At 40.5% G+C, this 27,899-nt stretch overlaps 1 protein-coding gene and 1 long non-coding RNA gene across 2 annotated transcripts; one reads left to right on the top strand and one right to left on the bottom strand.

Annotated features, from left to right (window-relative positions):
- Nucleotides 1–13,290: 13,290 nt before the first annotated feature.
- LOC119210675 (uncharacterized) lies at nucleotides 13,291–19,030 on the top strand. The gene is made up of 4 exons (XM_062558862.1): nucleotides 13,291–13,350; nucleotides 17,180–18,214; nucleotides 18,295–18,450; nucleotides 18,992–19,030. The coding sequence occupies exons 2-4, from the start codon at nucleotides 17,345–17,347 to the stop codon at nucleotides 19,028–19,030; spliced, it is 1,065 nt and encodes a 354-aa protein (XP_062414846.1). The 5' UTR covers nucleotides 13,291–13,350; nucleotides 17,180–17,344.
- A 3,535-nt stretch (nucleotides 19,031–22,565) lies between these two features.
- LOC134124405 (uncharacterized) lies at nucleotides 22,566–25,311 on the bottom strand. Its single transcript, XR_009955853.1, has 3 exons — nucleotides 24,651–25,311; nucleotides 24,354–24,552; nucleotides 22,566–23,586 (listed from the first exon to the last, which is right to left on the bottom strand). It is a non-coding gene; the product is annotated as an uncharacterized LOC134124405 (long non-coding RNA).
- Between the last annotated feature and the right edge of the window lie 2,588 nt (nucleotides 25,312–27,899).

The raw sequence follows: 27,899 nt of genomic DNA on the forward strand, positions 1-27,899 counted from the left end.
ATGTCGCTGAGAAAAATAGGTGAAATAAAAGACGTAGCTAAATCTTCAGCCTCCGTCTTACGGGACTGAGCGCGCGTGACCACACAGACCGGAAAAGTTTCCGGAAAGGACTTCGCCAGCTCATCAGGCTGATCCGATACCACCGGGTTATTAAATACCTCGAGTAAAGGCATAACTTTCCCGCCGGCTAAATCATTGCCAAGAATGAGCTGCACCCCGCTCACCGGCAGACTCTCCCGCACCGCGACCTTCACAAGACCCGTACATAGTTTCGACTCGAGGTGAATCTGGTGCAACGGGACTTGAACCAGACCCATTTCTATGCCCTGCACTAGGACATGACTACCACAAAAGGTCTGCTCCGAGAACGGCAATACATCGGCACAAATAAACGATTGCATGGCCCCAGTATCCCGGAGCATTTTCACACGTATCTGCTCCGCCGAATTTCCTGTAACAGAAACTGCCCCCTCCAACAGAAAAGGGGCATAACTGGAATCAGGTTGATCACTGCGATCGGTATCAACAGGAGCCACTAGCTTAACGAACCCCGCACTCTTAGGCACAGAATTCGATTGTTTTCGTTTTAACCCAAAACACTCTGCAATTAAATGACCGGGTTTGTGACAATAATAACATTCACGATCCTCTTTCGACTTTAACGCAGCCGTTTTCGGATACGGTGAATTACTTGAACTTGCCTGAAACGACGTAACCCGCTCAGAACGTGTAGGGACAAAAACATTCTTATGCGTCAAGGTAAATTCATCTGCCAGGACAGAAGCCTGGGATACCGACGTCACCTTCTGTTCGTTCATGTAAACAACCACACGCTCAGGTACGCAATTCTTAAATTCCTCTAAAAGAATTAATTCTCGCATGTCCTTAAGATCATTCACCTTACTGGAAGTGCACCACTTATCAAACAAAACGCTTTTCTCCCTCGCGAACTCAACAAATGACTGACCGGGATTTTTTTTATGACTCCTAAACCGTTGTCTGTAAGCCTCGGGTACCAGCTCATAAGCGCGCAATATGGCAGCTTTCACCGCTTCATAATTCACGCTATCCTCTAAGGACAACGTAGCACAAACGTCTTGAGCTTTACCAGTCAGCTTGCACTGCAGCAACAACGACCAGACCTCTTTAGGCCACTGAAGTGTAGATGCAATCCGCTCAAATACGTTGAAGTACGAGTCCACTTCTGTTTCTCGGAACTGTGGTACGAGAGAGATGTGCCTACTGACCTCAAAGGTGGTCCCCGCCGAGCCAGCATCGGCAGACTGCGACGGTTGTGTACCCGGAACCGGTGTTCTGTCCGCTGCCCTTATTTCCAATTCCCGCAGCTTAATCTGCGTTTCCGCCTCGATTTCAAGTCGACGGATTTCAAGTCGGAACTTCATATCTGCCTCAAGCCGACGGCTTTCTGCCCGTTCGCGTGCCTCTACCTGCATTCGCGCTAAGCGGACCTTTAGACGCGCGCCACCTCCTTCCGACCCAACTGAGCCCGGAGAGAAAGGATCGGAGGGCGAAAAAGCAACCTTGGCCTCGGAGGTCTCCACCTCAGCAGTTTCGCCGCGCTCCTCCTCACCAGAGCGACCATCAGCCTCCGAAGGGATTTCACCGCCATCTGAAGACAGCTTCAGGACACCTAGTTCCTCCAAACCCCGAGCTACCGTAGACCTAATCTCCAACTTGCGCCACTGCTTCGAGACAGCAATTTTATAATGTGCCGCAATATCCACCAGGTCCTCCTTTCTACTTTTATTCAGCACTTCCACGGTGGGTGAACCCACGAAAGCGTCTAGATCAAAATCAGCCATCCGCTAACCCTTCAAAACAAAACCCTGAACATCCCATCAATCCACCAGTCACACTCGCAATAATCAACCTTCCGGGAAAATATGAATATTTTTAGTATCCCGGACGAGCCCCCATTTAATGTTACGATCACTGGCGGTCTAGGGACAGCAGTAACACTAAAATTTGTCGATGTATCACGGGGGAGAGGTAAATGAAAGGAGACAAGGCAGGCACGTTGTAAAAGAAAAAAACTGGGGTTTTATTGTTCTCCCCGGACCCAGTCGAAAAGAGGGGGATAAGCACCCCTACCTGAATACATTGGGGAAAGAACGTAGGCGGCGCCAACTGAGAGAACCAAGTATAACCAAAACACCCCTACCTCGACCTACCCCTAGCCAAAGAAAAAGGTCGAAAGAAAACTGAGTCTTCGCGCACTCGGCGCCTACACCTCCTATCTAATAACAAAAATACAGGGGGTGGCGCTCACCTCTAACCTAGTGTGTCTATACACAGGACAACTACGGGCAGGATGTATATCGCGATATACTAACCTACAGTTCTTCCCCCCGGCGTGGCTTTGCAGCTGATGCCGCTGATGACACAAAAACACTTATCCAAAACAGTCTGAGATGCACAACAATCTGGGTGCCGGAGAGCAGCCCACAACCGGCGGCCCTGGCGTCAGCAATACTGAGAGGGGTTTTAGAGAATGAGCCCGCCGTCCCTCTTAAGCAGCGGCTCCGTCTCCTGATTGGCCCTCGTCCTCCGCCCCACTGACGACCGATCCGCCAGTCACAGCGACCTAGAGGAGGGGCAATTCACAGGAAACCAATCAAAGTGAAATCAAACAATAAACAACACTCCTGCAGTGCACGGGGAACGTAACAGCAGCATATATTTGAAGATGTTGTGGACTTTACGAAGGGGGTTAATTTCTTTTTATATTGCTTGTAAAGTCCCTCTACTCCAATGAGATGAAAAATTGGTTATATAATGTGTTTTCTTTATATCTTCAATGTTACCATATTTGTGAGATTTCAATGGTCATTTTGAATGAAATATTTTTGTTTCTTACAAATTTGTCACCACCGTCAGTTTTGTGTCAACACCGTTGATGCCTGGTCAACTCCGTCAGATTGACGTATTGTTGTTATTTTTTGTAAAGATGAGCTGTTTTGTTCCCTCAAGAATATTTGTTAATAAAATGGTTGCATTTTCAAAGTTATTATGTAATTTGTATGCTTCTAAGTATCACTGTTCATTATGGAAATTAAATGATAAATTGATTAATCCATACAACCTAAACCGCAATCATTAAACATTGACTAATATAACTTTTAAAAGGTGATCTGATTCATTTAAAAAAAAAATCTGTGATTAAGACAATTAAAAACCACTAAGAGTCAAACTATCTGTGATAATTTAATTAAAAATAATTTTATAGACATTTCTAGGTGTCTGATGGTGTTGACAAAAATCCAGTGCTGATCCCGCTAACCTCTAATTTATAAAAAATAAAAAAAAACTGGGAGGTTGTTCCAAAACATGGTTACATAGCCAAACCCTTATTTAACAAATATGTATATGCTGGTTTTTAAAATAATGAAGATTTCTTTTTAGAAAATCAAAACCTGTTTTGTCCCTGATCTCAAGAATCACTGGCATATTAATCATATCATTTAATCTTAGATCCATGCTAATTGTGCAGGAACTAAAGATATGTAACATATTGAAAAGCATTGAAGACCCACGCTGCGAGGACGAGTCGGGAGAATGAGCGAGCTGGACGCCGGCTCGTTACCGAGCACGGACCACGTGAAAATAAAATCATTATATATTGCCACCCTGGTGTAGAGTACCTTTGTCCCGAGTCGTACAGACCCACATTACACTCACATTTTGAATTCTATGCATTGCACTTTTAGTTCTGACTGTTAAACTAGACTTTGTCACAAAATATAGTTGTAGTAAATAGCAAATGTCCGTCTTTGAAACTACCTACAGATTCGAAAATTCCGTTGCTTAATGACAGGACCTAACGTTAAACCAAATGATGGAAATAATTGTAACAGTTTTGTTGCAAAGCACATATTATGGAGAAATTACAAACCTTGTGTTTGTTGAGTAAAAAACTATTATTGTTGTATAAGCATTAAGCAACATAGTAAGAAGGCTAACAGACGAAAGAGTTACCCCACCAATTAGGAATTATGCTTAGGAATCTGTAGACCTGGGTTTGATTCCTGGTTAAGGCACTTAAGTTTTTTTTTTTTTTTTTCTCTTTTTGACCCGCGTAACCGGCTGACCGCTGCCCCCCCGACATGCAAGGAGAGGCAAAGGCCTGTTCATCGCTGATTATTATTATTATTTAGGCTGTGTAGTTACATTAGACAAAATCTATGTTTGGCTCTTGTCAGGAATCTGTGAAGAAGCAGATTTTTGAAAAGAGTCCAGAATGTGACAACTCTCAAAAAGAAGCAGGGAGCAACTCCTTCAAGAAAGAGGCCACGGAGCCTTAGCTTTCAGAGCAGCCAGGCAGGCAGGAGACGTCCACTGATGACACTGACGAGTCCACCACCTCAACTTTGATCTGGGAGAGATCACCACAATTTAGATGCAGTACCCCAGAGGTTGAATAGCTGGATGGTAAGTACACAAATGTAGTTAGTCCAATAATACCATATTATTTTCAACACTTTTAACTCTGCTATTATTGTCTTTTTTCAGTCACTGTGAGAGTTTGTCTGTTATTTTTCCAGACAAACTATAATGACAGTGGTATTCATTTCAAAGTACGTTTTTGATGTTGTTGGGTATGTTTTCTAGCAGCCGAAACTACTGACAGCTCACAGAACCAGGCGAGCCATTATAAAACTACAGGACATGTACGAAACCAAGGCCAAACCCAACAAGAAGGATGTTTCCCATTTGGACCTTGAATTTCAAGCAAGACGTGTCTTCATTGACAGTGGTGTCATTAAGGAGCAGGACAGGGCTACCACGATTCTTGAAGCATATCCCTGCTTCAGATAACTGGATCATGTAAGCAAACGTATTTGTTTTAAGTCTATGCTTCCTTAACCTGGTTAATACCTGACATAATCTTAAATGAGAAATGGTCGAGTATGAATATATAAAACAATAAAGTTCGAAAATGGGTTTCTGGTGCACATGCAAAATATTTTGTAGGAATGGAGCAGTGTTAGATTCCATAGTCGGAACAGGGGTATTATAAATAAAGATCATTGTTTTCTTTTTTTAAATTCAAATTAAAGATGAGTTTTGTTTATCTTTAAAAAATATTTATCTTTTTAAGTTTGGTGCTTTGGACATTATGTGAGAATGTATATCTCCGTCTCTTTTCTGCTCTGAAGACAGCTATGTATGGTGACCCCTTTCAATAGCTGGTTTATGCATGGTCAAGCTGTTTTTATTGTGACCAGATAATTTGGTTATTTTATCTGATCAGGTTCGGATCTCTTTGTCTGTCTGTTGGTCTGTCAGCTAATGGATGAACTTAGGCGGATGCTTGATCGAGGGAACTCCCACTTCCTGCATTAACTGAAGACCCGCTGTGGGGCCTTATTTTAAAAAGCAGTTTTATGGGGTTTTCAAGAATGTTGTGAGGCCTCCGCTGCTGGACAAAGGTAGTTAAACACTGACCATGGAAAAATCCCTCAGAAATATTAATATTTGTTTAGAAAATTGCCTACAGTAAATTAAATGAAATTTTTTGTTTTTAACAGTAAAGCACTCAATTGCAATGATGAAGGCTCTGCCATCACCCGTGGCTCCTCCCAAAAAGTAAGGACATGCAAGTGAGGCTGTGCTTCACTTTCTGGAGGTAAGAGATTTGTGCATATGAGAATTTTTACATTACTTCATCATAATATACAAATGGTGAATTGCTTTTAATGGTGATATTTCTTTTTTTTGTGTTTTTGCCAGTCTACAGGAGACCCCAACACCTTTCATCAGGCAAGACCACTCTTCAGCCCTGTCCTCATTGTATGCAAAACTACCTGCATACTGGCCATTGGTACCATGCCGTTACTGACCTTCCCGAAATAGGACATGTAGAGCCTGATGTATGTTATGGCATGTTACTACGTCTTTCACCTTACCTATCCTAAGTGCATAGCGACACTCCTCTCTGTGCTGCAAACAGAAGTTGTCTTGACCAAGACTTGACATCTTCGTATGAAAAGGCTATGGCCGAGTGGAAAAAGTTCTTTACTGAATAGGGTTGCAGACCATTGTTTTCATTTCTGGTCCATGATAACAGTGTATGGTGTATTGGCTGATGTGTGAACTGTGAAGTCCAGTGTTGTAAGAATGTAAAATGTATGTTTTATTACTTTAATGACACATCAGTTTTTTCCTCACAGGAAAGGGTGATATTGGTTATAAAACTTAAAAACAATAAAGAAGGGAAACAAAAGGATATTGGTTGATATTCATGTCTTTCTTTAAGCAAGCCTATTACATTTCTAGTTGTATTTGTATTACATGTATTACTTATTTTAAGTGAAATATGGTATTTTTCTCTGTGAATTCCAGGGTATTTTACCTTATTTCAAGAACATTGGAATAGCATTTGATGCTAAAGTAAAGCAACTTCTCATAGATATTGAGAAAAAAATTCTTAAATATTTTCTTTGTATCAAGACAAATGTACTATTTTGTAGTGTAGCTTTACTAATTCAAAGATGTTGTCTAACATACATAGCCTTATTTCAAGATGTTGGTACTTGCATTTGCTGAATTTAAGCACATTTTCCTACATATTGAGAAAATAATACTTGTTTCATTGTATCAAGACAAATGTACTTTATTTTTTATTTGCCCACACTAGTTAAGATGACGCGACCACCTAAGGACTCAGCAGGGTTTGACCTGAAAAACCTGTTTTTGGGAATTCGGTCCTTGAGGGGGGGGTTCTGTCACGGTTTGGGTCTGCTCTATGTCTTATTTTGTAGTTTTCATGTCTCCTGTCTCTCTCCTGGGTGACTACACTTCCTGCCTTGTCCTGTGATTGCCTGATTGATTCCACCTGTGTCCAATCACCTGCACCTCCCTTGTGTATTTAAGCCCTGTGTGCCAGTTGTCCTTTGTCGCGTCATTGTCTACTGTCGATTGTCGTGGGAGCACGTATGGTCTTTGTTGGAATAAAGAGCAGGTTTCGTTTCGGAAACCCCTGCGTTCGAGTCCTCCCTTCCTCCCTGCAACCAGCTTCCACCGACCCGTTGTGACATAAGATATTTTTGGGTTCTTCAAGGCTAGGTAGTTTTACTCGTTTTAAAGAAATCTTGGCAAGTCAAATTTTCCTGTTCTATTGGCAGATCATTTTGCTTATTTCAAGTAATATTTCCCTCACTTTATTACTTTTTTTTCTTGTTTTGAAAGCTGAATTTTTGCAGTGTGAGCTTTTATTTTCCTTGTAGACAGGCTGTTTTGAATCCCATCTTTGTAACCTCTGGGGAGATGATCCATGTGTGTGTGTGTCTCTCTGGCCATAGGTAATCTCTCATACTATTCTGCCCTCTAAGAATGCACCAGCCAGTCATGGACATTGACATATATATATATTTGTCACTTTCTTGACTGGATAATGTCCCTGTTTTTCTATCAGTGATGGAAGTTTTATTAAATCAAACTTTAAATAAAAGACAAGAATGAACATTCAGTACACATTTACGTCACGCAATTTTTTCATATAAGATTACAGGAAACGCAAGTTATTGAGAAGGAAGCATGCTGACATTGCAGTGTCTTATCCTTTGTCTCAGTGTTACTCTGCATCTATTAATAGACATATAATAGCATTCTGATTGCCAAACCACTGCCCCTCTTTTAAACAAGCTGCTATGAACATCAGCCTTCTCTGCATTTCATTAGTTTCATGTCAGGAAACCGTGTTCCTTCTGCTAGACAAGCTTGAAATGTCATTAAAGCTCCAGGACAGCTTCATTTCCTCATCAAAAGAAGGACCCATGTGGAACTGGATTGGTGCCATCTAGATTTTATCGATACTTATTTTGTATGCCAAAGGACACATTCAGCTATGTGGATTATTAACAGACATTTGAATTAAAAACTTTACCCGATGTTGGAAAGGTTATATTTCCCAACTGGCGGTCCCAGAAATGAATCTGACTTAAATATGTTGTCTTATTGTTAAAGGAGATTTTTAGCAGCAGGATACTGATAAGAAAACATATTAAATTATCAAAACAACTCATAGATATATGAATGTATGGATGTCCCTCTTGCTTTTATGTTTATGTATGCTTTTATTTCCCATCCAACGTGGGAAGTGGACAAAAAAAACAAAAGAGGTAAATAGTCAAAAAAGGGGAACAGAAAGCGCTCCTCAGGCTCAACTGGAGTCGGAAGGGAAACTCCACTGACGTCTTGTGGTCGGGGGAGATGGCAGGGTTCCGATGTGGAATTCCGAGGTCCGACACCATAACCAATTAAAACGAGTCACATGTACTCTGTGGTACTCCGCGGGTCTGACATTGCAGGACAAAACACAAACATGCAAACGAGTAAGCTACATCTGATTGCATGCATTAACGGCACCTTCATGACAGTGAATTGGGTCCTGTCTCAGAAGTGACAAATATGGAAAAATACATATTTCCGGGGTCGATGGCATACAACATGCAGTCAGTGTAACGTGGCTGATTTTCAGTGGTCACAAGTACATCCGCGAACAGTCTTTAATTACTAATGCAAATAAGACAGTACCTAATTTTGGAATTATATAAAAGATTTATGTGATACAAAGTGGTGTGTGGTGACTTGATACTGACGAAATTATTTTATGTCTAAAAAAATGTGTTGTTGACACATCAACAGTATTTGGAATAAGTACAATATTGAATTGTTATTTCAGCAGTTGTTACTGGGCAGTCTTGAAACCAGTCTCGAACAAATATAAAAGTTAAAATACTTTCAATTGTTGTCTCTAAAAGTAATTCTGCTTGGAGTACATAAAAAATAACTAAATTGAAGATATACTAAGTAAGGAAAACTATTCCTAAAATAAGCAAAATTACCTTACACAATCTGCTTTATAACTGCTGCTGTATATTATTCTTAGAATAAGATCAATAACACTTTTTGACTGGATAAGATTATGTGTTGTTTAGAGCAGGATTTTTTGCAGTGATGGCACACAAAATAAATGGTTTAAAGACATGAATATTCCTTTTCCATTTTCAAATTCTTCTTAACATATCAAACAACTCCACCACAAATGTCATAACCACAACTGAGCCGTCATAAAGAGTTCAGAGCATACAGGGGCCGTCAGAGATTAGTTGTCGGGGAGGGTTTTTACCATTGAAAAGATTTCCTGATTAATTATATGCAGTGGTATTTCTGGCTATTGAAATGAACATATAATAAATTGTAAAGTATAAAGGTGTCTGTAATTCTCTCAAGGCCACCTTTGTAAATAATGTAGGTTAATATGGTCAATATGAAAGCCAGATATAAAAAAGGTCACATTTAGTAAAAATTGATGTAAATATGAAAAAGATTCAGGGAATACCTACATACTTAATTGACATATTACCTTATACTGTAACAATTAAAATAATATTCATATGAATTTATTTATTTATTTTGCACAATTGCATGTATATGGATAGAGATAAAACTAAAATTATTCTGCAGTAAAAGCTCTTTGGAAATATCAGGTGTATTACATAAACTTAAGAAAAAAATGAATTGAACAAAAGTATATAGGTCCATTCATAATCTTCAGTCTTCCTCCTCATTGTCCTTAGTGGGCAGGTCCCTCTGTAACATCCTCTACCTTAGGGACCACCGCACACGTCACTGTGGACATTCTAGCATTCTTTAATTTTCTATTTACTCCTGTTTAAATGTTTAGTTTTGTGAATAGAAAATCTAAAAGTAATGTTACTACCATGGGCTGTTGAAGACAAATCATGAAGGAGTTACCAATTATATTTTACTTTCAATTAGTAATGACTTGAAATCTTCCTGCATGAGTTTCTTTTCTGGTTGTTTCCTGTCCTGACACAGTCCTCATAAAAAGTGAGACTGAAAAAAATGATTTTGTGGTCTAGTAATATTTATTAGGTTAACTGTCATAATTTTTATAAGTATCAGTGAGAACTGGAATTATTCAAGTAAAACTATATATGTCATTCAAGTAATAAATAAACTGTGTGGGATGAGTACGTTTTATTATGTATTTTCAAGTAATATTTAAAGGTTTCATAGTCATTGCACATGAAATGCCAAGTAAGTTTAAATACTGTTGGTGTTTGGAATCCGCGCATGCGCCTTGTGATGCGCATACAGGACGCATCTGTTACAGGTCTCACCATGTGTGACGCACACATGGTGTATGGTCACATTTGTGTTAAATTCTTATTCATTTAAATGAACATTTCGTCATTGCGTGTGGCGCTATCTATGCCCAGTAGGGGGCAGTGCAGCGTTGTGGCTTCGCATGGGGGTCCTAACTGTATTTGCGCGTGCAGTGTCTCATTGTTTGAGGAGACGCTGACAGGAGAAGCCACACGTCTGCTTGTCTCATTGATTTCTACTTTCCTCAGGTCAGTAACCAGTAAAGTGCACTTACCAATATGGGTAAACAACTTTTAGAAGATCGATATTAATTACCTACAATTCTTAGGGGCAATTTGGTTTTAGTCAGTAGCTGACGCTACGTAGTTAAGAAGGACCCACTGTTAGCTAGGATAATAGTAGCCCTGTTACCTCCTTGTTTTATCTGGCTCGTGAACACTTTACTTTTCCTTTGTAATTAAACCAATCAATTTGTTGTTTTGTTATGTGATGTGATGTTAAATTGACTTAGATTGCATATGCTAATTCAGTTCCTTGCAATATGTATTTAAAATGTCTGTTAGCACGTGTTAGCCGTTTGCTGTACCAGAAGCAGCGCCGCCATTTTCAATAGTGTCCTTCTCATGTACGCCACAGTAGTGTGGGCACCTTGCCAAAGGTACGGATTTAATCCAGAATAGTAAAGCAAGCCTCTATGGTTTAGTCTGAGGATTTATATTGTTTGTAATGTTGAAGTATGTTGTTAGGAAAAAAGAGGCATTTGTGAACATTTGTATATGCTTGCTTTTATTTGAGGAGACGCTGACAGGAGAAGCCACACGTCTGCTTGTCTCATTGATTTCTACTTTCCTCAGACACAAGTCTGTCATCAGGCTCTCTCATCCTGAGACCTGTAACACATGCACTCCGTTTTCCGCCAAAACACAAGAAGACGACGACGACGGTCAGGTTTAATGGAGGCAGGAGCACCTAAATTATCTTGAAGGTAAGTAATTCAGGGTTTTTCCTGCATATGTAACGGAGTTAAAATATAATATGATCCCACTTGCCATTATCACATAATACGTACCATTTTACCATGGTCACGAAACGCAACTTACTTGTGGACTTGGGTCGTGCGCCCCGGGGGTACAGCAGTCAGACCTTGCTGTCCCCTTGGTAAGTGCACAAGTTATGAGCTCCACCATTGTTTTTATTAATTATCTTAATTGTATACAAAACGAGTGGTTTATTTGGTTATGAAACGTATACCTCCTTTTATTTAAAGTTGATGGTGGTTTTCTTTATTTAAATAATGTGGCCAGTGTGATATGTGTTGCTAGCTAACCAGCTAACCTCTTTTTATTTTGCACTTGCAGTAAGACGTATTTGTGTGTCTAAACCGGGACTGACTATGATTAATAACAGAGCTGCCAACTCTGACGCTTTCGCCGTGTGACACCCGTTTTTGCCTGTTTGCACACACACTCACGCCACACATCCGATTTGTCACACAAAAAGAAATCCGGCCGAGACTCGTTCGTTCCTTTTTCAAAACCCCCCAACGATAGATGGCGCTGATGAGCGCCACTGAGCCATATGCGCTGCACCCCGAAATAAGCGACAGAAGAAGAGATACCAGTGGCGCGAAAGAACCAAAACGGAAGAAGAATATTGGGCCTTTTGACCGGGTAGTTTCTGCCGAACTTTTTTTTTCCACCAAACCCCAACTCGGCGGATGCTCATTAGCTAATGTTAGCTTTCTAATTTCACCCACCCATCAAGTTCTGAAAATGATGTAAATAGTGAGTTTTAATCACACTATAATTGACCATTTCCTTTAGACTGTTTTAAACTCAACAACATGAATTTCTCATTTGGGTGCTTTTAAACAAATACTGGTTTAGTCAGAGAGACTAAATCTGATCAGATTATAGATCATCTACAGTCTGTTAATTAAAATCAGCAACAGATCGCAGGTAGAGTATTTTGATAGCTTTGATATCAGATATCTGATCATTAGACAATAGTTTTCTGGTTGAATGTTCAGCTCAAGTCTAGAATGCTGAAGATGAATCAGAATTTCAGGTATTGCACGTTTAGCAGACCACTCAAAATCCACTAGAATGCAGGAAATCACATCTAAATAATCCAACATGTCATGGGGGGGTGGACCTTCAGCTATGTCTGCTTCACAAAATGTAACTAACATTGTCTATAGGCTGCCCCTATCAATGGCTTTGTGCCTCCCAACAAACCACCAGAATGCAGGGTACAACATAGGTTCAATGATTAGCCTTAAGTATTGGAAATTCAGATTAATTTGTGGGAATTTAAAAAAATTTAAATTATCTATCCAAAAACATTTGTTGTGATAATTTGCTTCCACATGCTTCCTAAGGACCATCACCTTATTTGGATCGGTTTATTCTCTTTATTTTCTAATGTTTTACTCATAATTTGATATAAAGCCTCATTGTTCTCTATTCTGATTCAGTTTACACTGTTTAAATTTGTATTCTGGATTATTCTTGATACATATGAGACAGCTCTCCCTCTCTCAATGCTATACTGCTTTTTGAGGAGAGGAACAGAATCACTACGGCAAAAAAGCAGGATTTTCTTATTTTAATATTTAACATGTAGAAATGGTTCAGATTATGTACGAAAGATGTAATATTTTAGATGAGAGCGATTTTTTCAAATATTTTGACAGCATATCAAAAATACATTGGTTTGACAGTGGTAGAGTTAATTTTGGTTACATGATTCTGTAGTTTTAATGTAGTATTCTGTAGTTTTAATGTATTCCTTTGTCTTTCTATTTTTGTCCTTAAGCCCAAAGCAACAACTTTCTACATTTGACAGTGCCCTCTCAAGCAGCAACTACAGCAAGCTGTGTCACAAGCAAAGCCATCTGGCTATTCAGGTAAAACACAAAATATACTATTCCAAATTACAATGAAGCAGAATATATTTTGAACTGTGAAGTCATGTGTTGCGCCACATAAAATGTAATGTATACAAAAGCTGAAAGGACAATCTGATGTTATATATATTCTAGTGATATGAACATAGCCCAAGAAATGCTGCTTCTTCATTATCCCTGGCATTAAAGTAACTGAGTATGATGCATTAATAGATTTCTTTGTATTTTTCAGCCTCCACTGGAAAAGTTCTCCTGCTACAGGATTGGATTTGAACGGCTAATGTAAGGTAAATCTAAAACCATAGGTACTTCTTATTCTTAGTTTTAAGTTGACTTTTACACTGATGTGAAAATGTAGTTCAGTGAGGTTTGATTTATTTCTCTGTATTTTCCAGATTTAAAAAAAGATGAAATGGCCTTGTAAAACATGCAGATTTGAAGCTGACACAAGGACAGAACTGTTGAAACACTACAGACTAAGACATGGATTGGTTAGCCGTGGACACACAGTGCCTTGCCTTTATAAGGATTGCCCTTGTTCATTTAAGACATTCAATGGCCTTAATATTCATTTATCCAGGCAGCACCCTGAGTCAGTGACATCAAAAGAGATTCTATCTTTTAGTTGTGTCCTGTGCAGTTCTGCTTGTTTTGATTGAGAGAGGCAATATTTTGAACATCTTGGAAGCCATTTGAGGAGATTTGAAGTAGTTGTGTGTTCAAAAACTGCACCTTCAGCTCAAACATATATTCAACCTTCGCCTCGCACAGAGATAGGAAACATTCTCTACATGGCCTTGAAGACTTTAAAGATGAAGTATTGAAATAATACTCAGATCCAGTTGTTGCTCAAGATGAGCCATTGTTTGACACTGAGGAAGAGGATCTTCAACCTTTGATTGAGGAAGACAAGGATCTATCTCGGATCATTAAGGAGAAGTTTGGCCGCCTTTTCCTTAAGTTAGAGAGCACCTTTAATGTGTCCAACAAGTGCATTGATGAAATTGTGGATGAGCTTCAATTCATATCGTGCACAGCATCAGTTCCTGTTATAAGAGAGTTGATCGAGTCCACTCTAAGGACCCATAGCTGTGAGTTGGACACAGCTGTAATCTCTGATTTGGTTAAAATTCTCAGCGAGGCACACCCAATCAGCTCAGCTTTGGCAAGCAATGGTCCCTTTTCAACATCCTACAAGAGAAGACAATTCATAAAGGAAACATTTTCAGTTGTTGAACCGAAGGAGTATATACTCGATAAAAAAGAGGGCAAAACATTCCAGTATGTGCGAATATTGCAATCTCTTAAACAGGTTCTGAACAACAAACGCAATCAAGAAAAACTATTGGATACTGATAGAAATTCGGCAAGAGCCTTACAGTACCAATCTTTTCATGATGGATCCAACTTCCAGAAGAATGATTTTTTCTCTGAAGAGGACAGACTTAGTCTTATCTACGGTGGCCCTGAAGTGCAAAGCAACATTACAAAGAATGAAACACTTTTACAAAGCTCGAGACAAATTAACATCTTGCGTGTAAATTTGTTTTATAAAATGTTTATTTGTTAGATCGGCTAGATGTGTTTTCCAAAATGTTAATTTGTCTCGAGCTTTGTAAAAGTGTTTCATTCTTTGTAATGTTGCTTTGCACTTCAGGGCCACCGTACTTATCCTGTACATTGATGACTTTTGAGGTGTGCAATCCTTTGGGGACTTCAAGGAAAAAAAAGTGACAGCTGTGTATTGGATCTTGGGAAACATTCCGTCACAGTCTCAATCAGCGTTAACATCCATATATTTATCCGTTTTGTGTAAGGCAGTGGACACCAAGACATTTGGATACCAGAAAGTTTTAGAGCCGTTGCTAACGGACCTGAGGACTTTAGAAAGAGATGGCTTATTTGTTTCAGCTCTGGGAAAAGTTGTCAAAGGCGGAGCTGAAACTCCCTCTCTACCTCAAGACGCATTAACCGTACCTTTAACCTGGCGTCAAGCTTAGATCCAGGAGATGAATCTACAGACATTGGTTCAAACGGTGGCAAGGTGACCGGGTGTCGCTCGGCTTCCTCACGTCGAACAACCGGAGTAATATTAACGGCCTGATCTTTCACATCAGGTGCACTCACCTCTTGATCAGGTCCGCTCACGGGTGCAGCAAAAACTCCCTGGCTAACAAGACCATCGAAGACATAAGCCTTTAGCTCAGCTTTTCGGAGGAAAACGGACAGAGAAATATCATAATATTCGGCTATTGCATACAGATCTTTCTTTCTACACCGATCAAAAGTACCCAGCGTTGGGTCAGACACAAAAGTATCTATCTGAAAAGCCGCCATATTCAGGTTACAAGCACAATCACGCTGAAAACGGCAAGTTTGTTTGATTTTAATACACCCAAACTATAGGCACCTCAGCCTCACTTCAAGGTAACAGCAACCTCCTCAGAATCTGCCTAACCACCACTAATCCCTAGCTATCTTCTGGAGTCATGCCGGGCTCGAGGCAACTTACAGGCAACACTTCAGCGGCCGAATCCCTGAAACGCCAGCCCCCTTTCGAGAGCGCTGTCTCCGCCCAGGATTGACTCCGAAAACAATAAAGGCAAAACACAAAATTAGTGCCCGAAGGAAAGGCTGATTAGGCCAAGCTGGACACTACCCTATCTAGACTGAGGAGAAGCAGTTTCCCAAATACACGGCAGCACACAGGGATATATCAAAATATCAAACAGGTAAACCTACCGCCACAGACAATGATGCAGGTACAAACAAACAAAAAAGATCCCAGACGAGCCCCTAATAGGTCTAGGGGTGGGGGACGTAAACAATGTAAAATTATAAACCCGGGAGGTCTTAACAGACAAGTATTTAATGAAAAAGACTCAACAAAAAGCAAATGAAAACAATCTTCAAACGGAAGACGAGCTTGGCTTCTTTGGTCTGCAACTGAATCCACCACCTCTCTGCTCACTCTGGGCTCCAGTGCCACAACCACCCTAAACTCTGGCTTGGCACCGCCATATATCCTTTGCTGATCAGCGACGTCACCTTCACACCTGAGGAGAATCACACTCACACACACACCACACAGCAAAACAAAACAAGGCACGTAACAGATGTCCTCATCAAGAAGAAGTATTTTTCTCTCGTTGAACTAAACAATGTCATCCATCAGTTCCCTTACAAGTCGGTGGGAGGCAATGCTCATGAAAATTGGTGCCTGCTCCGTCTGCTGCCTCTGATGATAGGTTTGAAAGTACCTGAAGATGAGCCTGCGTGGCAGATGGTAATGACTTTGAAAAGCATTGTGGAGCTTGTTATTTCACCAGGCCATACAGAGGAAAGCATTTGCCATCTTGACAGTTTAATATCTGAACATCGCAGCAGACTTCTTGAAGCTTTTCCTCAACAGAAGCTCATCCTTAAGCACCATTTTCTTGAGCACTATCCCCAGCTTATCCGAGAATTTGGTCCTGTAGCTGCTCTGTGGACCATGAGATTCGAAGCAAAACACAGCTTCTTCAAGAGAGTTGTCAGACACACAGGATGTTTCAAGAATATCTTGCTTTCTCTTGCAAACAAGCATCAGCTCATGATTGAAAACCATCTCCATGAATCAAATGTAGTCAAACAATCACTCTTGGTTACAAAAACAACAGAGGTGTCTTTGGATGTTCTGAAGGATGGCATTAAAGACTCATTGAAGTGCAGATTTCCAGGTGTCACTAGAGTACATGTAGCCAACTCTGTGAACTGTTCAGGGACAACCTATGCTGCTGGAATGGTGGTGTGCCATGGTTCTACTGCTGGGTTGGCAGACTTTGGAGAAGTGCTACAAATTATGGTAGTTCATAACAAACCAGTGTTTATCATCAGACTAAAATGGCATGGTACAATGAGCACCTTCGAGCAATGAGCAAGTAATTGAGCAAAACGATCTTCCAGATTTTTATCCTTTGGCAACATACACTCTGGCAGGAAGACGTCTGGTAACCTTGAAGCACATTTGCCTCCCTTATTAGTGGACACAAATCAGCACACTGTATATAGTTGCAACTTCAGATCAGAATGTATGTCTGTAAAGATTAACAAACAATTTTTGTGTTTATTATGCAGCTTTCCTTGTCAGGATGGGCACCCCAGCAAAGCTCCGCATCATTTTTGGAGACGACAATATTCTGCATTCTACCTGCAGGCATACCAAGCAGCGTCACAGACCTTATTTGTGCTATCAGAGATTATTTTGATATTCCTGGGGAATTTTCTGTGCATTATCAGGACATGGATTTCAATGGACAGTTTTTTACTCTAACCCACATTGGAGATGTGGAGGATCATGCAACATTAAAAGTTGTGCCAGTAAAGCCAGTTGTCCTCACTCTCAGTACAGTGGAAGAAATAGAGGCTGACTTGCCTCCACCACATGAATCCTCTGATACTATTTCCACCCACTCATCATCATCAGACACTATCATTCTCTCCTCATCTGATGAAAGCAGAATTTCCAGACGCTCTCAACAATCAAACAGATTTGAAATACCGACATTTTCCTTTGATGTAGAACAACATTTGCAGGCTGGAAACCAAGCATTCCTGAAGGATGGTGCCCTGCTCAACCACCCAAGTTTGACAAGCAGCATACTGGAGAAGCTTGCAGAGGTGGTTTTTGGTTACACAGCATACCCCACAGGGATTCAAATTTTGACAATGGTTGAAGCCTTGATCGAAAAGTTCCCATGTCTCAGGGAACCAGGGTCTTTTAATGGCCTTTATGGGTGGCAGCAGAGGATGAAATGGAAAATGGGGAATTACCGTGCAAAATTAAGAGGCCGTCAACTTCCCTGTCCAGAGCTGGAAGTGAACTCGCGGAAAAGACCGAGGTCAAATGAGAATGGCTCAAGCAAAGGCATCAAAAAGCCCAAGAAAGCGGAGGTAAACTACCTGCCTCCACTGCCAATTGGGGACACGGAAGCCACTTTAGATAAGGAGAGGGTAGACGTGCTGCACGAAGTTAAGAAGAAAAACAATGAGCGCATAATATCTGAGAAAATGGACAGATCTTTCTCCTTCCGAAGACAGGAAGTTGTAAAGCAGTGCCCCGCCATCCACGATTTCCGGGAGAGATGGCCTGCTCTTCTCTCTGAAGCTCAGGTATGTGTTGCATTTATAAATCCATTAAGAAATAATGTTTGTTAGAAAGTAAATAGCATAATCGTACCTCCTTTTTTCAGATCAAGGAGGAATTCAAAAGAATCACAACGGTTCCCTTGGAAAGAACTTTTCTCACTAAGCTGGACTTCTACACTCCAAAAATGCTGGAGATATTTAGCAAAAAAGGCGGCTTAGCTGGGACCAAAATACGACCACTTCCGGATTCACTCAGCCAGGTAAAGCAGGGGTTCCCAAACTTTTTCGGCTCAATGCCGATTACAGACAGTTGATGTGTTGCTGGAAACCAAACCTGATCTGTGTGCGTGTGAAAATAACTTTTTTTATTTGAAATTGTTCACATTTAATTGTTTACAGAACCGTGACAACAAAAAAGGTTTGTCTCTAAGAGTCTGTGTGTCGGTGAGACGGGGAGAGAAATGGAGAGAGGACAAAAAATAGAGGAACAAACTTCCCGGTTGGTTTACAGTTAGAAGACGGCTGTGTCTCATGTTACGTTGTTTTTTGTACACGGTGTGACTCTACAAATCACTAATTGTAAATAGGAACATGTTGGCGTTATTTAGTCACTTATTGGGAACAGTAGGCTAGTTTGAACCAGTTACCTGCAGAATTTGAGCTAGGATAAGTTAATGCTGGAGCCGTCAGACAGCGTTACAGCACGCACAGAGATGAGAAAGGTATGGATTTGTCTAACTCCGGGGGTTACCGTGAATAATCTTAAGTCCCAATAAGTCGCCGTGTTCCTTTAACCTACAGCAGTTCAGAGTAATGACCTCAGAGGAGCAACCAATGTAGATCTAGGATATCAAAGTGTTGTATGAATTTAGATGTTGCTTCTATTGACAACATGTATAGATTAGTAAATTCATATAGTATTTTCTGTCTGTTAAAACAGCAACACGTTGAAGCGAGACGGGAGGCGATTATTCGCGCCCTGATGGAATTCCTGGGGGAGTCTTCAGGGGAACTCATCAAGGACTACAAGGTAAACTCAAACATTTTCAGATCACAAAGTTCACTTGAGTACATTATATTGAATGCTTATTCACTTCCCCTTTAAATACAACTTGCTTGAACCATCAAATAATTGTCGGAACATTTCCATTTTTTTTTATTGGTCCCTTTGAACAAATTCTTTTTTTCCCCAAATATTCTCCAAATTTGATTTTCACAAATGGTTTATATTTCTTCTTTTTTTTTTTAACAAGCAGAAATGTAATATATATGGGAGCCCATTTCCTCTAATGGAAAAAAAAATTGAAAAGAAATCCCTATGGATATAATAATGATTAAAAGTCCCAATACTTATTAAGAAATTATTTTTGGCTTATTTTTCGTTTGCAACTTCTTTATTTTACATGACCATCTGTATTATTCAGTGTTTCCAAAGTTCAGGACTCACTAGAGTTGTGCATAAGGTCCATAAGGCCTGATTTACTACAGGTTGGTGTAAAAGCGAGTGCAAACTCAAGCTGTTATCGGTACTGTGGAACAAGAATATTTTTAGAATCAGAAAAATGTATTTCAAACTGAATTTTCACAAGACACTGAATTCCGCTTGAATTCACATATATTTTATAGGATATCAGCAGAGAGGAAGCTCAAGAGGACCAGGCTGAGCAAGTCCTGAGGATCTGTGTCTTCCACACGTAGTAAAGAAGATGAAAGTGCATTCAAAACGGATGTGTCAATTGTTATTGAAGGGATTGAGGTACTTAAATGTGGAAGTGTTGCAAAGGCCTGCCTCCTTCTCATGGGCATCATATATGCCATGAACCTCAGTTATCCCCCTAAAATGAAGTACACTTTTGAGGTTTTTCAAAAGATCCTTCTAGAGCTCGATGTCCTTAAAATCCTGTCTCTGCGAAACAGTTCATATTTGAACGTTTAGAATTGTCAAATGTTTTTGTTCAGAGTTCAAGGTTAAAAAGCCTATCCAAAAGAGGCTACATATTCTCGATGCAAATAGTTCCTGAATGTTTCCTTGTGCCTTTTACTTTTAGCCACCCTAAGATGACATTTCTGTCTGTCTGTCATCTACTCACCCCGATGCTAAGATTGAAGTGTTGTCGAACATTCATGGTCTTCTGGGAGTTTGGAACACGGATGGGTTTGATGGAAGTTAGTAGTTAAGTTTGTGTGCGGCGTTGGAAATTGTTTGATTAAAAATTGTTTGATTAAAAAAAATATTTTTTCACTTGAAAATAAATGGGTTTTTAAATTAAACAGTTGCCTAATTTTTTTGAAGCCATTGTTTCAATAAACAAAAACATTAAGAACAAATTTAGCAAATTTACACTGCAGAAGAATTATGTATAATGTTGTGTAAATGTTACTTAAATATAGTCCATAAATAAGAGTTAGAAAAAGTATTTAGAAATTACCTTGAAAAGCCATTGGTTTCAGGTGAGATTCTTCAGTTTGAAGCACTCAGAGTTTAAGTAAAACTTACAAAGAATGTGAGAGTAAAAATAAACAACAGTAAATTACCTGAGGTTTGCTAGTAAAAGAAACTTGGGATCTGCAAGTAAAGTTTACTTGATGATCGCCCTTGTAGAATTTACTTACAATTTTTAAGTGCAAAAACTTTCCTAGGTTTTCTCAAGTAAATATCACTCAACATTTTCAGTGAACCTAGGGAGAGCTCTTGGGTCATATATTTAAGTAATTAATTTATTCGAGTTTTTGTTTCAATTCATACAGAACAGTCTGGTGAAATAGATCCAATAGGACTTGCTGCTAGATTTGGGTATTGCACTAGCGCTAAATCACCGTACTAAGTATTTTTCTGGCATACCGGATAGAATGGTAGTATTTGCATTGGAGCACACTTAGTATTTCTGAGCAGAGAGTTCGGCAAGGCAATCATCTATGTTATCGCTTGTAGTGAGTGAGGAATCGGCAACAGCAGTATTAAAGAGGCCAAAATTGGTCTTGAGAAAGCTTGAGTCAATGCAAACTGAGAGGTCCTTTAGCCTACACACAGCCACCAATTACACAGCTGCAGCAGAACAAGACACAGGTTGAAACATGGGTAGATGTTTCTACATAACTAAAGGAAATCATGGTAAAAACACAAGATAATTAGGAAATACTTAGAGAAAGTAAATTTTGTGCAATATGAGTGAAGGTCAGAAAATAGATTTGAAAAATGATTATTTCAACCTTTCCTTATCAAAAAGTTCCACATGTTTGCATAAAAACGTTTCTTTCAAAAGACTGAATTTTTCCTCTTTAAAATAGTCAAGCAGTTGAAGGTGACATGCTTGTTTTGACCAAAACATGTTTGCATAAATATATGTATGGAAATAATAATTTGGGGTTTTAACCCAATCACCTCCACATGGATTGGTCCTCTGTATATAAACACTTGCATGAGTTCAATTTATTTGATTTAGTGTAATTCAAAATCTCGCACCACAATATTGCCTCAGTAGGTTTCATTCCAGCATATCCCCGTTTTATGGATTACATTCAGCATAAACCATGTCTCCTATCATGTCCTTTTGTTTGAAGCATTTGCTTCCATTTTTTAAACAACATTATCGCCGTCCATCAAGTTTACATACAGGTTAATTTGATGCATAGTGACACGTAATTGTGAAATTTAATTTAAAATTAAACAACACAATGCTTGTCTTTGGTTAACAGATCGGCAATCGTCATTAACTTTTCAACTGACTAAAAATCTGAAAGTGAGTTTTGGTTTGCACTTGGGAGCAATGTACAGGAGATCCCGTGAGGCTTTATGTTTTTTCCGTTTGGTTTGTTTTCTTCCTCCTACAGCTGTCATTTCAGGAAATGTTCTGGAGGGATAAGCAGCAGCAGAGTTATTTAATGATCCCTGCTTGACCCCCACAGCATTTTTCACTTGATTGATCAAGGCTCAGACTCTATAAAAGTTTCATATGCTTAGGACCACGTGGCTGCAATTTACCAGCAGCAATGTGGTGCATCATCAGAAAATCTTTAGCATGCTCAAACTGTGTCTCCTTCACCCGGTCCTGGCCCCGTCATCGGCTCCCTCCCTGCCTCCCTCCTGCCAGGCACAACGAGAGCTGGAATTCGTAAAACTCTTTGATGGAGTCGTCGGCATAATTATCTTGGCATTGGCACGGATGCACCAGCATGTTTTCATCGATGACTGTGGTCAGGAGATAGAATGATGAATAGGGTCATTTTTTTAGGAGGGAAGTAGAAGAAAAATGCGGGATGGAATAACTGAGGAGAGAGAATAAGAAAAGGACAGTCTCCTGGGCCAGTAAATTGGACTGAGATCTAGTCCCTTTTAACCTGGGTTTGAGAAGGCAGAATAAATTAAAGCTGCAAGCAGCGATGAACGGGCCTTCGCCTATTCTCGCACGTTGGGGTGGGGCGGCGGTCGGCCGGGCTCGCGGGTCAAAAAAGACTAAAGAGACTAAACAAATCACTCTCGGGGCTGCCATTCAAACCTGAATCTGCGGCCTCGCGAACGGAATCCACCGACGCCGGGCTGTTGCCCCGCTGCAAAAGACCTGCGGAGTAATTGTTACGGGTCTCGGGCACGATGACCACAATAAGTATCACAGCAACACTTGTCTCGTTCTCCAGTTTGCGTCTGTATAATTGATTCAACACATATACACATCCAGTGCATTTTTCTTGTCCTGTATATCTTAGATATCATAAATGCAGTCTCATTTAAGGTTAATTCCCAGAAATATCCACCTGTAATTACCTTAGCTGTTATTACGGCCTACTATAGTTCCCATTGACCAACTACATAAGGGATATTTCCATACCATATTGACTATGATAAACGTATACAACTCTTATTCACATATGGACATTGCACTTTAGAATGTATATTCATTAACTCAGCATGTACCAAACCATATTGTCATGTAAAAAAAACCAAAACATGACCAAACATGACTAAATAAATCACTGCCCCTGCATACTGAACAAATATTACATTTTGGATTCATTTTAAGTCACATGAGGAGTCTTGTGCATGCCAAGAATCAAACCCTGGTTTAATGCGCCAGGGGCCAACGCTCTGCAGATGACCTATATGGTCCAATACAATTTCACATTCGAAACGTCACTCAAATAGGATTGGTGCCTCTCTTGCAAAAATACAGCGAATTTTAATACTTAAATGACAGCTAAAGGAGAAAATAAACGCAGTAGGGTCACATAAGTTCTGTCGGATGTTTAAGTTGCCCAGAAGGATGAGCGGAGAGCTGTCATCTGGAAGTTGTAACTTTTCCATTCATTGTAGAAGTAAATAACTTCTTCTCTGGAAGGATCATTTTCCGCTGTGGTCCAGTCAACTTTGCCATGATTGTGACGCCAACCTGTGCCGTGTGCTGGGAGAAAAAAAGAAGGCCAAATTATTACATCGATATGTAATGGAATGCTGTTGTAAGAACACAGGAAGAAGGCTTTTACATTACATGTCATTTAGCTGACGCTTTTATCCAAAGCGACGTACAATAAGTGCATTTCCACATAGAGATACAAACTCAGAAGAACAAGTAACAAGAAAGTACATTTTTCATTAACTAAGCAGTTTCAAAACATGTTAAAGATAAGTGGCATTATAAGTACAATTTAAGTGCTACCATTTGTTAGTGCTACGGTTTGCTAGTGTTTTAGTCAAGGTAGAGTCTAAAAAGGTGTGTCTTGAGTTTTCGACGGAAGATGGAGAGGCTCTCTGCAGTCCTGATGTCATCAGAGAGCTCGTTCCACCATCTGGGAGCAGGACAGCAAAGAGTCGCGATCTCGTCGAGTGCTTTTCTCTCAGTGAGGGAGGAACAAGCAGCGTGGCAGATGCAGATCGGAGTGTGTGGGTTGGGATGTAGGGTTTAACCATGTCCCGGATGTAGACTGGTCCCGATCCATTCACAGCGTGGTACGTCAGTACCAATGCTTTGAACTGGATGCGGGGAGCCACTAGTAACCAATGAAGAGAACGGAGAAGCGGTGTGGTGTGGGAGTATTTCAGAAGGTTGAAGACCAGTCGAGCTGCTGCATTCTGGATGAGCTGCAGTGGTCGTATGGCGGTACCTGGGAGACCCGCCAGCAGAGAGTTACAGTAGTCGAGGCGAGAGATGACAAGAGCCTGAATCTGTACCTGCGCCGCCTTCTGAGTGAGAAGGGGTCGTATTCTCCTGATGTTAACGGTGTTCGCCAAAGTTAACAGTCAGGTCCTGAGTGGGCGAGTTTTTTCCAGGGAAGAAAAGTAGTTCAGTCTTGTCGGGGTTGATCTTCAGGTGATGGGCGGACATCCACTGGGAGATGTCAGTCAGACATGCAGAGATCCGTGCCGCCACCTGAGTGTCCGAGTCGGGGAAGGAGAGAATTAGTTGGGTGTCTGTGTTTTACAATTATGCAGACAGAACAAAATATACATAAAGAAATGCTTTCCCACCTCGCTGGAGTTGAAAGCCACGTGTCCAATGTGCCATTCCCATTGATGGTGGCATGACTTTGCACGCGGCATCTGAAAGTATTTGAGCACCAACATGTATTATCAGAATACGATTAGGGCTGTCAACAGATTATAGACAATTAACTAGTTAATCACACATTTTGTAAAACATTTATCTTCATAACAATATTTTTTTCTCTTATATTAACTGTTTACAGTTTAGTAATTTGTTGTTTCAACTCCATAATGAGCTTGACGTGTGTATATTATTTCATTGGAATGAGGGGCATATTAATCATATCATTTAATGTTAGATTCATGCTCATTGTGAAGGCAATAAATATATAACATATTGAAAAGCATTGAAGACGCACAATACATTACGTGTCATTTAGCTGCGCCCGGCTGCACGCTGCGGGCAGATTATAGACAATGAAGTTAAACAACAAAGTAGTTAAGTTAGCTGCTGTGAGCACGGTTCTACTCATAGTGTGTAAATAAAGTGATTCAATCGGGCCAAGTTATTTAGGGCACACGGAAACGTAAACAAAGTGGCGTTAATAGCGTGAAGAGGTGTCTTTTGACGCTGTAAAGCTACCGTAGTTAGCTTAGCTAAAAGACGTATGCTGGGTAAGACTGGAGAACGCACAAGGAAAACGTAATCACTCACCGTCAAAAGCGTTTCCACTTCGTTGAGTACATGTGGACGTAAGCATCGGTGTGTAGTTAGCAAGCTGGCTGACTGGCTGGCCCGTCCGGCAATCGCTAGCTCCTCTCTCTAGCCCAGTTAGCTGTCCGTGCCGTCGAGCAGATATAACAAGCCCTTAAACAAAACGTACCTCACTGGCTGCACACATCCAAGAGGGAATGAGAACACTTTGCTTACATCCACATAGTAGTAATAGTTCCTGAAGTATAGGTGTGTAGTTAGCAGTTTAAAATACGGAGCGGTGATACTGTGCCTGTTCAACACAAACCCGGAATCCAGTGGCGTACATGCGCAGACTACGTGCGCACAGCCGCGCACGTAGTCTGCGCATGTCCGTCAACCAAGAATAGGGAATTCTGGGTGATGAAGTTCTTTAACTTACCAGTTCCCCGTAACATCTATTTACATCACAAAACGTGTTTGCATCTCCACCCGTATGTTGCAGAATACGTGTATTTAAATCCAGATGTAAATATATTGAACTGTCCGTGTTATTTGTCTAGGCTAGATATGTCAAACCCGCGACACGCTGCCGAACGGCTGCGCCGTGAGCCAGCTGTCCTGCATCAGCCTTACCTTCTTCTGTCAGCTGTATGCACGGCCACGGAGCAGTTTCTGGCCTTAAACTGAAACGAGTTTGACATACCTGCTCTTAAGTGTACAAAGTCCATAACCTCAGCAAGGAGAGTAAACTGAATCATTTTGTTCGTTAGATCAGAAGACACGCGTTTAAAAAGAGGAGGAAAAAAAAAAAAAAAATTGACTTCGCCGGGACACGATCTCACGACCATTGCATCGGGGGGCCAACACCTTAGTGACTGAGCTATTCTTCCAGATGGCTTGAGAATTCGAAAACTCACTCAAATAGGATTGGTCACTCTCCGCCAAAAATACAGGGAATATTCACACTAAAAAAATTGTAACTGCCTTCCTGTTTGTTTTAGAGAAAATTCCTCAGAGACTTTTTTAAGTCTCCCTTTAATACATTTGGTAAAAAATCAGCGGACTTGTCGGTCAAACAGGGTGCGGGCGGGGCTTCGTCAAAATCTTCCAGGGGGCGCAATGGAGGCAATTTTTCGTTTTTGATCCAAACCTGCACATCAGGTCTGTAAAGGTCATCACGTAGGATACTCACAGAGGTTTTCAAGAGTTTTGGAGTGTGCCGAGGCTCAGAAGATGTGCTTGAACTTTCATGCGAATATGGCGACGTCACAGCCACAAAGTTGGTCCAAAACTCCTAATTCTCACTGTGAGCCATCGTCACAGTCTTACGTCTTATATTCCCAGATTTGAAGTTGATCAGATTAAAGGGCTAGGAAATGGACATGTAAATGTAGAAACTTTGCATTGACCTAAGCCAATAGGTGGCGCTATACTTTTTCGAAAATCACTGCATGGCATTACTTAAAGGCCTACACAAGCATCATGAATATACATTTCTAGCCAGAAATATCAATGTTCCTTGGAGTTATACCATTTTCCGTTCTGGAAAAAAATCTTCCAAAATTGTCCAAACTGCACGCACGCTCACGCCCAGGTAGTTTTATGAAAACTCTTGATTTTAATAACTTTTGACCCCAAGGGTGTCAGGAACCAGTTGCCAGATTTTGAAATGGATCGGATTTAAACTGTCGGAGGAGTTCGTTCGTTTGTAAATGCAAAAATTGAAGGAAATGGCCAAAAATACACAGAATCACTACAGCGCCCCCTAATGTTCAAATATTCTGGGAAAATTTGGGGATGTTCTAGGACTCATTGTGAACATGTCCTCAAAATTTGGTGAAAATGGGGGTTGGAAAAAAAAAAGTTATAGGCCTTTGAACTTTCAGGACACAAACCTACAAACTTCATTGGTCCATAACTTTATTGAAAAATGAGATATCAACATTCTTTCAATAACTTTTGATCGCATCGAGCCAACGATCATTTTGCCGAAGATTTCGTAAGAATCGGACCAAGCGTCTGGGAGGAGTTCGCAAAAACGTGTTTTTCACAAAATTCAAAATGGCGGCCATAAAACGGTAGGTGCATTTGCATACCATAATTTTTTTTGTGTACAGCACATCCAAGAGAACCTGTGTGAAAAGGTTCCAAGTCGATCGGTGAAAGTAAAAAAAAATATTAACATTGCGGCCACTTTGGGGGGCGCTAGAGAGTTCTTTTTTTTCTCCTCTAATTGCGGGACCCCAATCATACGTCAATTTTGCGCACTTCCGATGCGAACGCACTTTCGGGGACTTCATCATGTTCAAAAACTCTTGAATTTTTGCACGCGCATCAGAAGTGTGCAAAATTGACGTATGATTCGGGTCCCGCAATTAGAGGAGAAGAAAAAGAACTCTCTAGCGCCCCCCAAAGTGGCCGCAATGTTAATTATTTTTTTTACTTTCACCGATCGACTTGGAACCTTTTCACACAGGTTCTCTTGGATGTGCTGTACACAAAAAAAATTATCATATGCAAATGCGCCTACCGTTTTATGGCCGCCATTTTGAATTTTGTGAAAAACACGTTTTTGCGAACTCCTCCCAGACGCTTGG

This window comes from Pungitius pungitius, chromosome 2 (assembly GCF_949316345.1).
Source record: "Pungitius pungitius chromosome 2, fPunPun2.1, whole genome shotgun sequence".
Classification (NCBI taxonomy): Eukaryota; Metazoa; Chordata; class Actinopteri; order Perciformes; family Gasterosteidae; genus Pungitius; species Pungitius pungitius.